Raw genomic sequence first — 12,999 nt, forward strand, 5'->3', positions numbered from 1 at the left:
GGAACCTTGGATGACGAATGATATTGTAGGCCTCGTCAAAAAGAAAAAGGAGGCATTTGTCAGGGCTAAAAGGCTGGGAACAGACGAAGCCTGTGTGGCATATAAGGAAAGTAGGAAGGAACTTAAGCAGGGAGTCAGGAGGGCTAGAAGGGGTCATGAAAAGTCATTGGCAAATAGGGTTAAGGAAAATCCCAAGGCTTTTTACACTTACATAAAAAGCAAGAGGGTAGCCAGGGAAAGGGTTGGCCCACTGAAGGATAGGCAAGGGAATCTATGTGTGGAGCCAGAGGAAATGGGCGAGGTACTAAATGAATACTTTGCATCAGTATTCACCAAAGAGAAGGAATTGGTAGATGTTGAGTCTGGAGAAGGGGGTGTAGATAGCCTGGGTCACATTGTGATCCAAAAAGACGAGGTGTTGGGTGTCTTAAAAAAAAAAATAAATAAAAATATTCAGGTAGATAAGTCCCCAGGGCCGGATGGGATCTACCCCAGAATACTGAAGGAGGCTGGAGAGGAAATTGCTGAGGCCTTGACAGAAATCTTTGGATCCTCGCTGTCTTCAGGGGATGTCCCGGAGGACTGGAGAATAGCCAATGTTGTTCCTCTGTTTAAGAAGGGTGGCAGGGATAATCCCGGGAACTACAGGCCGGTGAGCCTTACTTCAGTGGTAGGGAAATTACTGGAGAGAATTCTTCGAGACAGGATCTACTCCCATTTGGAAGCAAATGGACGTATTAGTGAGAGGCAGCACGGTTTTGTGAAGGGGAGGTCGTGTCTCACTAACTTGATAGAGTTTTTCGAGGAGGTCACTAAGATGATTGATGCAGGTAGGGCAGTAGATGTTGTCTATATGGACTTCAGTAAGGCCTTTGACAAGGTCCCTCATGGTAGACTAGTACAAAAGGTGAAGTCACACGGGATCAGGGGTGAACTGGCAAGGTGGATACAGAACTGGCTAGGCCATAGAAGGCAGAGGGTAGCAATGGAGGGATGCTTTTCTAATTGGAGGGCTGTGACCAGTGGTGTTCCACAGGGATCAGTGCTGGGACCTTTGCTCTTTGTAGTATATATAAATGATTTGGAGGAAAATGTAACTGGTCTGATTAGTAAGTTTGCAGACGACACAAAGGTTGGTGGAATTGCGGATAGCGATGAGGACTGTCTGAGGATACAGCAGGATTTAGATTGTCTGGAGACTTGGGCGGAGAGATGGCAGATGGAGTTTAACCTGGACAAATGTGAGGTAATGCATTTTGGAAGGGCTAATGCAGGTAGGGAATATACAGTGAATAATATACAGTGAATGGTAGAACCCTCAAGAGTATTGAAAGTCAAAGAGATCTAGGAGTACAGGTCCACAGATCACTGAAAGGGGCTACACAGGTGGAGAAGGTAGTCAAGAAGGCATACGGCATGCTTGCCTTCATTGGCCGGGGCATTGAGTATAAGAATTGGCAAGTCATGTTGCAGCTGTATAGAACCTTAGTTAGGCCACACTTGGAGTATAGTGTTCAATTCTGGTCGCCACACTACCAGAAGGATGTGGAGGCTTTAGAGAGGGTGCAGAAGAGATTTACCAGAATGTTGCCTGGTATGGAGGGCATAAGCTATGAGGAGCGATTGAATAAACTCGGTTTGTTCTCACTGGAACGAAGGAGGTTGAGGGGCGACCTGATAGAGGTATACAAAATTATGAGGGGCATAGACAGAGTGGATAGTCAGAGGCTTTTCCCCAGGGTAGAGGGGTCAATTACTAGGGGGCATAGGTTTAAGGTGAGAGGGGCAAAGTTTAGAGTAGATGTACGAGGCAAGTTTTTTTACGCAGAGGGTAGTGGGTGCCTGGAACTCACTACCGGAGGAGGTAGTGGAGGCAGGGACGATAGGGACATTTAAGGGGCATCTTGACAAATATATGAATAGGATGGGAATAGAAGGATACGGACCCAGGAAGTGTAGAAGATTGTAGTTCAGTCGGGCAGTATGGTCGGCACGGGCTTGGAGGGCCGAAGGGCCTGTTCCTGTGCTGTACATTTCTTTGTTCTTTGTTCTTTGTTCTTTTGTTCTTTGTTCTTGGAGTGAAACACTCCGGTTTTCACACCGGCGTCGGGACTTAGTCTCCCGATGGGAGAATTGCGCCCAGTGTCTCTCTCTCGCTCTGTCTCTCTCTCTCTCTCTCTCTCTCTCTCCCTCTCTCTGTCTCTCTGCACAAATAGCACCGAGGGGGCTGGAGATGGGATCAGGAGTTTGCTCCATGTCTGCTACAGCAGCTGACTTTGTGGTGATGTCAAACAAAAAGGAACAGGAGATACAAGACGTGTTGTTAACTTTCATCTGAGCCTTGTACTTACCTCATGAACAACTGATCCTAGTGCGAAGTCCAGGCACTGACAGAGTTCCCCCAGGTTCGATAGGCTACTTGCCCGCATTGTACTGTCCGAATCTCGTGTCCCCATCAAAAACACCCGAATCAATGGATCCCGAAAATGTGAAGCTAACTCACCTAGAGAGAGGGGGTGAACCGGGCAGTGGAGAAGGGAGACGGAGGTGGAGGGGAAGGGAGAGAGGGTGGGGGAGGGAAAGGGGGAAGGGGAGGGAAAGGGGGAGGGGGAGGGAGAGGGGGAGGGGGAGGGAGAGGGGGAGGGGGTGAGGGAGAGCGGGAGGGGGAGGGGGAGGGAAAGGGGGGAGGGGGAGGGAAAGGGTAAGGGAGAGGGAGGGAAAGGGGGAGGGGGAAAGGGGGAGGGGGAAAGGGGGAGGGTGGGTGGGAGGGGAAGGGGAGGGGGAGCGGGAGAGGGGGAGGAGGAGGGAAAGGGGGGAGGGGAGGGAAAGGGGAAGGGACAGGGAGAGGGAGGGGGAGGGAAAGGGGGAGGGGAAGGGGAGGGGAGCGGGGGAGGGGGAGGGAAAGGGGGGAGGGGGAGGGAAAGGGAGAGGGAGAGGGAAGGGGAGGGGGAGGGAGGGGAGGGGGAGGGGGAGGGAGGGGAGGGTGGGTGGGAGGGGAAGGGGGAGGGGAGGCAGAGGGCGAGGGGGAGGGAAATGGAGAGAGTGAGGGGGAGGGAGAGGGAGAGGGAGAGAGGGAGGGAGAGGGGGAGCGGGAGGGGGAGGGAAAGGGGGAGGGAAAGGGGGAGGGAAAGGGGGAGGGGGGAGGGAAAGGGGGAGGGGGGGAAAGGGAAAGGGTGAGGGAAAGGGGGAGGGGAAGGGTGAGGCAAATGGAGAGGGGGAGGGAGCGGGAGAGGGTGAGGATGAGGGGGAGTGTGAGTGTGAGGGAGAGGTGGAGGGGGAGAGAGAGCGGGAGCGGGAGGGTGGGGGAGGGAGAGGGGGAGGGGGAGAGGGAGAAGGAAGGGGAGAGAGGGAGGGAGGGGGATGGAGGGAGGGGGAGGGAAGGAGGAGGGAAAGGGGGGAGGGAGAGGGAGGGAGGGGGAGGGAGAGGGAGGGAGGGGGGGAGGGAGGGGGGAGGGAGAGGGAGGGAGGGGGAGGGAGAGGGAGGGAGGGGGAGGGAGAGGGAGGGAGGGGGAGGGAGGGAGAGGGAGGGGGAAAGAGGGAGGGAGGGGGGAAAGAGGGAGGGAGGGGGAAAAGAGGAGGGAGGGGGAAAGGGGGAGGCAGAGGGAGTGGGGGAGGCAGAGGGAGCGGGGAGGGAGAGGGGGAGGGGAGGATGAGGGGGCGGGGGAGGGAGAGGGGGAGGGGAGGGGGAGGGGGCGGGGGAGGGGGCGGGGGAGGGGAGGGGGCGGGGAGGGGAGGGGGCGGGGGCGGGGAGGGGAGGGGGCGGGGGAGGGGAGGGGAGGGGGCGGGGGAGGGGAGGGGAGGGGGCGGGGGAGGGGAGGGGAGGGGGCGGGGGAGGGGAGGGAGAGGGGGCGGGGGAGGGGAGGGAGAGGGGGCGGGGGAGGGGAGGGGGAAGGGGCGGGGGAGGGGAGGGTGAGGGGAGGGAGGGGAGGGGGGAGGGGAGGGAGTGGGTGGGGAAGAGAGAGGGGGATGGGAGGGGGAGGGAGAGAGAGGTGGAGGGAGGGGGAAAGGGGGAGGGAGAGGGGGAAAGGGGGAGGGAGAGGGGGAAAGGGGGAGGGAGAGGGGGAAAGGGGAGGGAGAGGGGGATGGAGAGGGGGAGGGGGATGGAGAGGGGGAGGGGGAGAGAGAGGGGGAGGGAGGGGAAGAGGGGGAGGGGAAGATGTAGAGAGGGCAGTGGGGCGGGAGTGGGAGGTAGTGTGGAGGTGCAGGTGAAGGTGAGGCAGAGAGTGGTGGAGGGAAAAAGATTGGTTGCAGGAAAGGAGCATGGGAGGGTGACCCGTGTGCGTCAGAATGAGGTTAATTGAGGGACAGGGAGGAAATGGAGGCAGGGAGGGGGGGACAGAGACAGTGAGAGAGAGCAGAATTAGTTACACTAATCACAGTGTAATCCTGCAACTATCTCCCTCTCAGCACAGTGGTTGTACCTACACCACGTGGACAGCCACGGTTCAAGAAGACAGCTCACCCCCACCCTCTCAAATCAAATCAAATGAAAATTGCTTATTGTCACGAGTTGGCTTCAATGAAGTTACTGTGAAAAGCCCCTAGTCGCCACATTCCGGCGCCTGTTCGGGGGGCTGGTACGGGAATTGAACCGTGCTGCTGGTCTGCCTTGGTCTGCTTTAAAAGCCAGCGATTTAGCCCTGGTGCTAAACCAGTCATTAAGAGCATCAGACATGGATAATAAACACTGGCCCAGCCAGCAATGCTCACATTCTGTGAATGAGCAAAATGTTAGAACAGATGGGTTCATAGAATCATCGAGTACAGAGGACGGCATTTGGCCCATCGAGTCTGCACCGGCCCTTGGAAAGAGCACCTTACCTAAGCCCATACCTCCAACCTATCCCCACACCTCCAACCTATCTCCACACCTCCAACCTATCCCCACACCTCCAACCTATCTCCATAACCCCAGCTAACCTTTTTGGACACTCAGGGCAATTTATCATGGCCAATCCACCTAACCTGCACATCTTTGGACTGGGAGGAAACGGGCAGACAAAGGTCATTCGGCCCCTCGAGCCTGCTCCACTATTTAACTAGATCATGACTGATCCGATAGTAACCCCAAATAATAGTCATCTTTATTAGTGTCACATGTAGGTTTACATTAACACTGCAATGAAGTTACTGTGAAAAGCCCCTAGTCGCCACATTCCAGCGCCTTTTCGGCTACACAGAGGGAGAATTCAGAATGTCCAATTCACCTAACCTGCACGCCTTTGGATTGTGGGAGGAAACCGGAGCACCTGGAGGAAACCCACGAAGACACGGGGAGAACGTGCAGACTCCGCAAGCAGAGCTGGCAACGCGGGACAGCATGGCGGAGAAGCAGGGTCGACGGAGCAGCTGGTGAAGATTTTCGAGGATTGCTTCGCCCAGCTGAAGGAGGACACGCTGGACCCGATTAAAGCTTCGATTAATCAAGTGGTGCAGAATCAAGAAACCCACGGGAGAGCGATCCAGGAGGTGAAGCAAAAGGTGTCCGAGCACGAGGAGTATATAACCGTGCTGGAAAACAAGGTGGGGATGATGAACGACCGCCAGAAGAGGATGCAGGAGAAGCTGGAGGACCTGGAGAACAGGTCCAGGAGGCAGAATCTCAGAATTGTCGGCCTCCCTGAATGCAGTGAGGGATCGGATGCGAGGGCCTATGTGACGGACATGTTGGAGAAGTTGATGGGGGCTAGGGCGTTCCCTCGGCCCCTGGAACTGGACAGAGCGCACAGAGCCCTCGCGAGGAAGCCCCGAGTTAACGAGCCGCTGAGGGCCATGGTGGTACGCTTTCACCGTTTCATGGACAAGGAACACGTTTTGCGGTGGGCCAAGAAGGAACGGAGCAGCAAGTGGGAGAACTGTGAGCTGCGCATTTATCAGGACCTGGGCACGGATTTGGCCGAGAGGCGAGCTGGGTTTAATCGGGCAAAAACAGCCCTTTTTAAGAAGGGGGTGAAGTTCGGGATGCTGTACCCGGCCCGTCTGTGGGTCACACATGAGGAACGGGACTTCTAATTTGAAACATCAGACGAAGTATGGACCTTTATTAAAGAAATGAGGCTGGAGGCGAATTAAAAGACACTGAAGCCTTGGAGAAGTACTGTGGTGGCGATTTGTTGTGCTGGGTTGTATAAATATAAGTAGCGCTATGCGAAATAAGGGGCTGTTTGGATGGTTAAAGGTTGCTTTGTCCTGCAGGGAGCTGGTTAGAGGGGGGGGGGTGGGCTTTGGGTTTGGCTCTGCTTTTTGGGTGATTATTTTTCTAAAGTGACTGTTACTTCACTGTTTTTTCTGATGTTTGTTTACTGGGGAATGTGATGCTTTTAATATGTTTATTCATGTGGGGGGAGAGGGGAGAGAACAATGGGGTGACAGACTGCTTGGTGCCAGGGGCGGGAGCTACCAAGTCAGCATGGATCAGCTGACTCTCAGAAGCGCAGTGGGGGGTGAGCAGGTGTTAAGCTGGAACTTGACTTGGGGGGGTTGAGTTTCTAGTATTGTTGCTGGGGGAGGAGGGGGGTGGGGGAGCTGCTTTGTTGACAGGGAGGAACTGTTACTAGGGAACAAATGGGAGCTCGGGAACGGCGACTGCCCGAGGGGGGGGCGCTCGAGGAGGCAGAGGGTGCGAGCTCGAGGCTGGCCTAAAAAGGGTGATGGCTAGTCGGCAGGGGGGAGGGGGAGGGGTTGGAAGCCCCCCGTCCAGGCTGGTCACATGGAACGTCAGAGGACTGAATGGGCTGGTCAAGAGGGCTCGCGTGTTCACACATTTCAGGGGGCTGAAGGTGGACGGGGCAATGCTACAAGAGACACACCGAAAGGTTACAGACCAGACGAGATTGAGGAAGGGGCGGGTTGGCCAAGTATTCCACTCAGGGCTGGACTCAAGACCAGGGGGGTAGCGATCTTGATCAGCAAACGAGTGGCATTCGAGGCAGGGAGAATCGTGTCAGACAAGGGGGGGTAGGTACATAATGGTGAGTGGGAAGCTGGAGGGGGTGCGGGTGGTACTCGTGAACATATATGCTCCAAATTGGGACGAAGTGGAATTTATGAGGTGGGTTTTAGGTAAGATCTCAGACTTAAGAGTCACATAACCTGATCATGGAGGAGACTTTAACACAGTCATTGATCCGGAATTGGACCGGTCAAAATCCAGGAAGGGAGGAGGCCGGCTGCGGCAAAGGAATTGAAGTGGTTTATGGAACAGAATGGGGGGAGTAGACCCATGGAGGTTTGCACGGCCAAGGGCGAAGGAGTTTTCCTTTTCCTGACATGTCCACAAGGTATATTCTCGCATTGACTTTTTTGTTCTGAGCAGGGCTCTAATACCGAAGGTGGTGGATACGGAGTACTCGGCAATCGCAGTGTCGGATCATGCCCCGCATTGGGTGGATCTACGGGTTAGTGTGGAGAGAGGGCAACGCCCGCTGTGGCGACTGGATGTGGGGTTGCTAGCAGACCAAGCGATCTGTGGGCGGGTTAACAAGTCCATGCAGAACTACCTGGAAACAAATGATACGGGGGAGGTCTCTGCAGCGGCGGTTTGGGAAGCTTTGAAGGCAGTGGTCAGAGGGGAATTAATTTTGATACGGACCCACAGAGAAAAGGCGGAACGGGCCGAGAGGGATAGATTAGTGGAGGAGATACTCCAGGTGGACAGGAGATACTCGGAGGCCCTGGACGCGGGGCTACTGAGGGAGCGGCGGAGGTTACAGGTGGAGTTTGGAAGGGGACTTTAAGAGATGGGACATGCTCCCGCTATCACTGGCGGTGGGGGGGGGGGTCCTCCCCAGACTTCTGTTTGTCTTCCAGTGCCTCCCCATCTTCATCCCAAAGGCCTTTTTCAAGCGGGTGAATAAGATTATTTCGGGCTTTGTGTGGGTGAGTAAAACCCTGCGAGTGAAGAAAGTGTTGCTGGAGCGCAGTCGGGGGGAGGGTGGGTTGGTGCTGCCGAATTTCTACAACTACTACTGGGCGGCTAATATAGCCATGATTAGGAAGTGGGTAGTGGGGGAGGGGTCGGAATGGGAGCGGATGGAGGCGGCGTCATGTAAAGACACAAGTCTGGGAGCACTGGTAACGGCACCTCTGCCGTTCTCGCCGGCCCGATACTCCACAAGTCGGGTGGTGGTGGCGGCTCTGAGAATCTGGGGGCAATGGAGGAGATAAAAGAGAGCATCGATTTGGACCCCGATTTATAATAACCACAGGTTTGTCCCGGGTAGGCGAGATGGTGGGTTCCGGAGTTGGCAGAGGGTACGAATTAGAAGGATGGGGGATCTATTTATAGATGGGAACTTTCCCAGCTTGAAAGCCTTGGAGGATAAATTTAAATTGCCAGCAGGGAATGGTTTTAGGTATTTGCAGGTGCGAGACTTCCTGAGAAGTCGCTTTCAACTGCTGCCGCCACGGGGGATACAGGATAGAGTAGTTTCCAGTACCTGGGTGGGAGATGGGAAGGTATCAGATATTTACCAGGAGCTTTCGGAGGTGGAGGAATCCCCGGTGGAGGAGCTTAAGAGCAAGTGGGAGGACGAGCTAGGAGGAAAGATAGAGGTGGGCCTATGGGCGGTTGCCCTAAGCAGGGTTAATACCTCCTCATCATGTGCCAGGCTTAACCTGATACAATTTAAGGTAGTCCACCGGGCACACATGACGGTGGCCCGGATGAGCAGGTTTTTCGGGGTTGAGGACAGGTGTGCGAGGTGCGCGGGAAGCCCAGCAAATCATGTCCACATGTTTTGGGCATGCCTGAAGCTTGGAGGGTTTTAGCAGGGTTTTGCTAAGGCAATGTCCACGGTGCTAAAGACACGGGTGGTGCCGAGTCCGGAGGTAACGATCTTTGGTGTGTCGCAAGATCCAGGAGTTCAGGGGGCGAAAGAGGGCGACGTCTTGGCCTTTGCCTCCCTGGTAGCCCGGAGTCTGATCCTTTTAATGTGGAGGGACTCGAAGCCCCCGAGTGTAGAGACCTGGGTTAGTGACGAGGCTGGGTTTCTCAGTCTCGAGAAAATAAAGTTCGCCTTAAGAGGGTCAATGTTAGGGTTCACCCGGATGTGGCAACTTTCCCGGAGAAGGACTTCCGGATGCGGCTATGCAGAGCTAGGTCGCATATTCGGCAGCTCCCACTTGGAACGGACTTTTGGGCTCTTTTACAGGGCCCCCACGGCATTTGTTTGACATTTCCCGGTGTGGGAAGAAGACTGCGGCATTCCCCTGACGGTGTCCCCCAGGAATGTTGTGTCTTTTGGCTACCAGACCCGGCAGAAACAGTGAAGGATTTGGCTTGAGCTGCAGCAGTAGACGAGGGCCTCTTCCAGCATGCAGGCGGGGGAAGGGCAAGCTTAAAGCTGCAATCTGACTTGACTCTATCAAAGGTGAATTCTAGCAGAGAGGGAACAACTGTGAAAAGATCTACCAGGGCCATTGAAGAAGCAGGGACGAGGCTTCCGGTGACGGCCATGGAGGAGTAGGTCGCGCATTCGGCAGCTCCCGTCTGGAACCGACTCTCAGACCTTTTTCAGGAGTTTCCATAGACTTTTTGGGGCAGACTGGTGAAGCGAACATTGCCAACTTCTATGAAACGGACCAGAAGTGTAACGGCCAAAGGAGCGGCACTGGAGCAACGGGAGAAGCGAGGGAAAGAAAACAAAATGGCGGCGGCCAGGGACAAAGGGGAGCTGCAGGAGTTCATCAAGCGCTGCTTCGAGGAGCAGCGTGAAGAGATGCGCAAAGAGATGTTGGCGCCAATGCTTTCGGCAATTGAAGGACTTGGGATCACGCAGAAGGCCCATGAAGCTAAGATCCAGGAGGTACAGAAAAGAGTCAGTCAGAACGAGGATGAGCTCGTGGGCCTGGCGGTGAGAGTGGAGCAGAACGAGGCGCTACACAAAAGGTGGGCGGGAAGACTCGAAGACCTGGAGAACAGGTCGAGGAGAAAGAATCTGCGAATCCTGGGTCTCCCTGAGGGAGTGGAGGGGGCTGATGCCGGGGCATACGCGAGCACGATGCTCGAGACGATGATGGGCACGAAGGCCCCTTCGAGGCCGCTGGAGTTGGACGGGGCACATCGGGTGCTGGCGAAGAAGCCCCAGGCAAATGAGCCGCCAAGGGCGATGGTGGTGAGGTTCCACCGGTTCACGGACAGAGAGTGGGTCGTGAGATGGGCCAAGAAGGAGCGGAGCAGTAAGTGGGACAATGCAGAGATCCGAATATACCCGGACTGGAGCACGGAGGTTGCAAAGCGGAGAGCGGGTTTCAACCGGGCCAAAGCGGCGTTGTACCGGAAAGAAGTGAAATTCGGAATGCTGCAGCCAGCGCGACTGTGGGTCACATACAAGGGCCAACACTATTACTTCGAAATGCCTGAGGAGGCGTGGACCTTTGTACAAGCCGAAAAGTTGGACTCTAACTGAGGGTTTGTGAGGGTGGGGGGGATGTTTTGGGGTTTGATGTGTGATGGTTGTTGTATATAGGGGGTCAATCACGCGCAGGAAATGTTACATGGGCTGGGGGAGAGAGACAAGGCCGCGACAGGAGCTGCGCCAGAGGGGGCGGAGCGGGCTTTGGAAAGGGCGGAGTTTTTTCCCGCGCGCGGGAAGAAAGGCGGGAGGGGGAACGAAGGAATGCATATGGCTGGGAGACTCCCACGCGGGGAGGTCAATGGGACGGCGGGGGAAGCCGGGGTCAGCAGGCGTCAGCTGACTTACGGGAGTGACATGGGGGGGGGGAGCAAAAATGTTAGACAGGGGTCTAGCGGGGGGGAGGGGGGGGGGAAGGGGGGAGAAAAAGGGTTGCTGCTGCACTGGCCGAAAGGGAATGGGACACAGAAGAAGTGGTCGGGACGGGGGTCCCCCCTCTGGGGGACTGGAGGGTGAGGGAGGCGTGGACACGGGACTGGCCCAGAAAAGGAGATGGCTAGTCGGCGGGGCGTGGGGGGGATGAGAGCCCCTCCAATCCGGCTGATAACGTGGAATGTGAGGGGCCTGAATGGGCCGGTGAAGAGGGCTCGAGTGTTCGCGCACTTAAAGGGACTGAAGGTGGACGTGGCCATGCTCCAAGAGACACACCTGAAGGTGGCGGACCAGGTCAGGTTAAGAAAGGGATGGGTAGGACAGGTATTCCACTCGGGACTGGACGCAAAGAATAGAGGGGTGGCAATATTGGTGGGAAAGCGGGTGTCATTTGGGGCCAAGACTTGTAGCGGACAATGGAGGGCGATATGTAATGGTGAGTGGTAGGCTGCAAGGGACGTGGGTGGTGTTGGTAAACGTATACGCCCCGAACTGGGATGATGCAGGATTCATGAAGTGCATGTTGGGGCGCATTCCGGACCTGGAGATAGGAGGCCTGATAATGGGAGGGGACTTCAATACAGTGTTGGATCCAGCACTGGACCGCTCCAGATCAAGGACGGGAAAGAGGCCGGCGGCGGCCAAGGTACTTAGGGGGTTTATGGATCAGATGGGGGGAGTGGACCCATGGCGGTTTGCAAGGCCGCAGGCCAGGGAATTTTCTTTCTTCTCCCATGGACACAAAGCCTACTTCCGGATAGATTTCTTTGTTCTGGGTAGGGCGCTCATCCTGAGGGTGGAGGGGACGGAGTATTCGGCTATAGCCGTTTCGGACCATGCCCCGCAATGGGTGGAACTGGAGCTGGGAGAGGAGAGGGACCAACGCCCGTTGTGGCGGCTGGATGTGGGACTGCTGGCGGACGAGGTGGTGTGTGGGAAGGTGAGGGGGTGTATCGAAAGGTACTTGGAGGCCAACGACAACGGGGAGGTGTGGGTGGGGGTGGTATGGGAGGCGTTGAAGGCGGTGATCAGGGGAGAGCTAATTTCCATTAGGGCTCATAGGGAGAAGACAGAGGGTATGGAAAGGGAGAGGTTAGTGGGGGAGATTTTGAGAGTGGACAGGAGATACGCAGAGGCCCCGGAGGAAAGATTACTTGGGGAAAGACGACGGCTCCAGACGGAGTTTGACCTGTTGACCAGAGGGAAGGTGGAGGCACAGTGGAGGAAAGCACAGGGGGCGACCTACGAGTATGGGGAAAAGGCTAGTCGGATGCTGGCACACCAGCTCCGTAAGAGGATGGCAGCGAGGGAAATAGGGGGAGTCAAAGATGGAAGGGGAGCCACTGTTCGGAGTGCGACGAAAATAAACGAGGTATTCAAGGCCTTTTATTAAGAGCTGTACAGATCCCAGCCCCCAGCGGGGGAAGAGGGGATGAGACGATTCCTAGATCAGCTGAGATTCCGGAGGGTGGAGGAGCAAGAGGTGGCTGGTTTGGGGGCACCAATTGGGTTGAAGGAGCTGAGCAAGGGTTTGGGGAGCATGCAGGCGGGGAAGGCCCCGGGACCGGACGGATTCCCGGTGGAGTTCTACAGGAAGTACGCAGACCTGTTGGCCCCGCTACTGGTGAGGACCTTTAATGAGGCAAGAGAGGAGGGGACCCTGCCCCCGACAATGTCGGAAGTGACAATTTCTTTGATCCTAAAGCGGGACAAGGACCCACTGCAATGTGGATCGTACAGGCCGATCTCGCTCCTCAATGTGGATGCAAAGTTGCTGGCAAAAGTGCTGGCCACGAGGATCGAGGACTGTGTCCCGGGGGTAATCCACGAGGACCAGACGGGATTTGTAAAGGGCAGGCAACTAAACACCAATGTGCGGTGGCTCTTAAACGTGATAATGATGCCATCGGAGGAGGGAGAGGCAGAGGTGGTGGCAGCTATGGACGCGAAGGCCTTTGACCGAGTAGAGTGGGAGTACCTCTGGGAGGTGCTGCGTAGGTTTGGGTTCGGAGTAGGGTTTATCAATTGGGTTAAGCTCCTTTACAGAGCCCCGATGGCGAGTGTAGTGACGAACCGGTGGAGGTCGGAGTACTTTCGACTGTACCGAGGGACGAGGCAGGGGTGCCCCCTGTTGTTCGCATTGGCGATCGAACCATTGGCCATGTCGTTGAGGGAGTCTAATAAATGGAGGGGGGTGGTCCGAGGGGGAGAA

At 56.0% G+C, this 12,999-nt stretch overlaps 1 protein-coding gene across 1 annotated transcript in view; it reads right to left on the reverse strand.

Annotated features, from left to right (window-relative positions):
- The window catches only part of tango6 (transport and golgi organization 6 homolog (Drosophila)), a 301,792-nt gene that overhangs the window by 82,933 nt on the left and 205,860 nt on the right, over positions 1–12,999 (reverse strand). Inside the window, exon 23 of the mRNA XM_072466775.1 lies at positions 2,352–2,503. Coding sequence (XP_072322876.1) covers positions 2,352–2,503 — 152 coding nt within the window. The remainder of the gene's footprint in view (positions 1–2,351; positions 2,504–12,999) is intronic.

The sequence above is a fragment of the Scyliorhinus torazame genome, chromosome 10 (assembly GCF_047496885.1).
Source record: "Scyliorhinus torazame isolate Kashiwa2021f chromosome 10, sScyTor2.1, whole genome shotgun sequence".
In the NCBI taxonomy this organism is placed as follows: domain Eukaryota; kingdom Metazoa; phylum Chordata; class Chondrichthyes; order Carcharhiniformes; family Scyliorhinidae; genus Scyliorhinus; species Scyliorhinus torazame.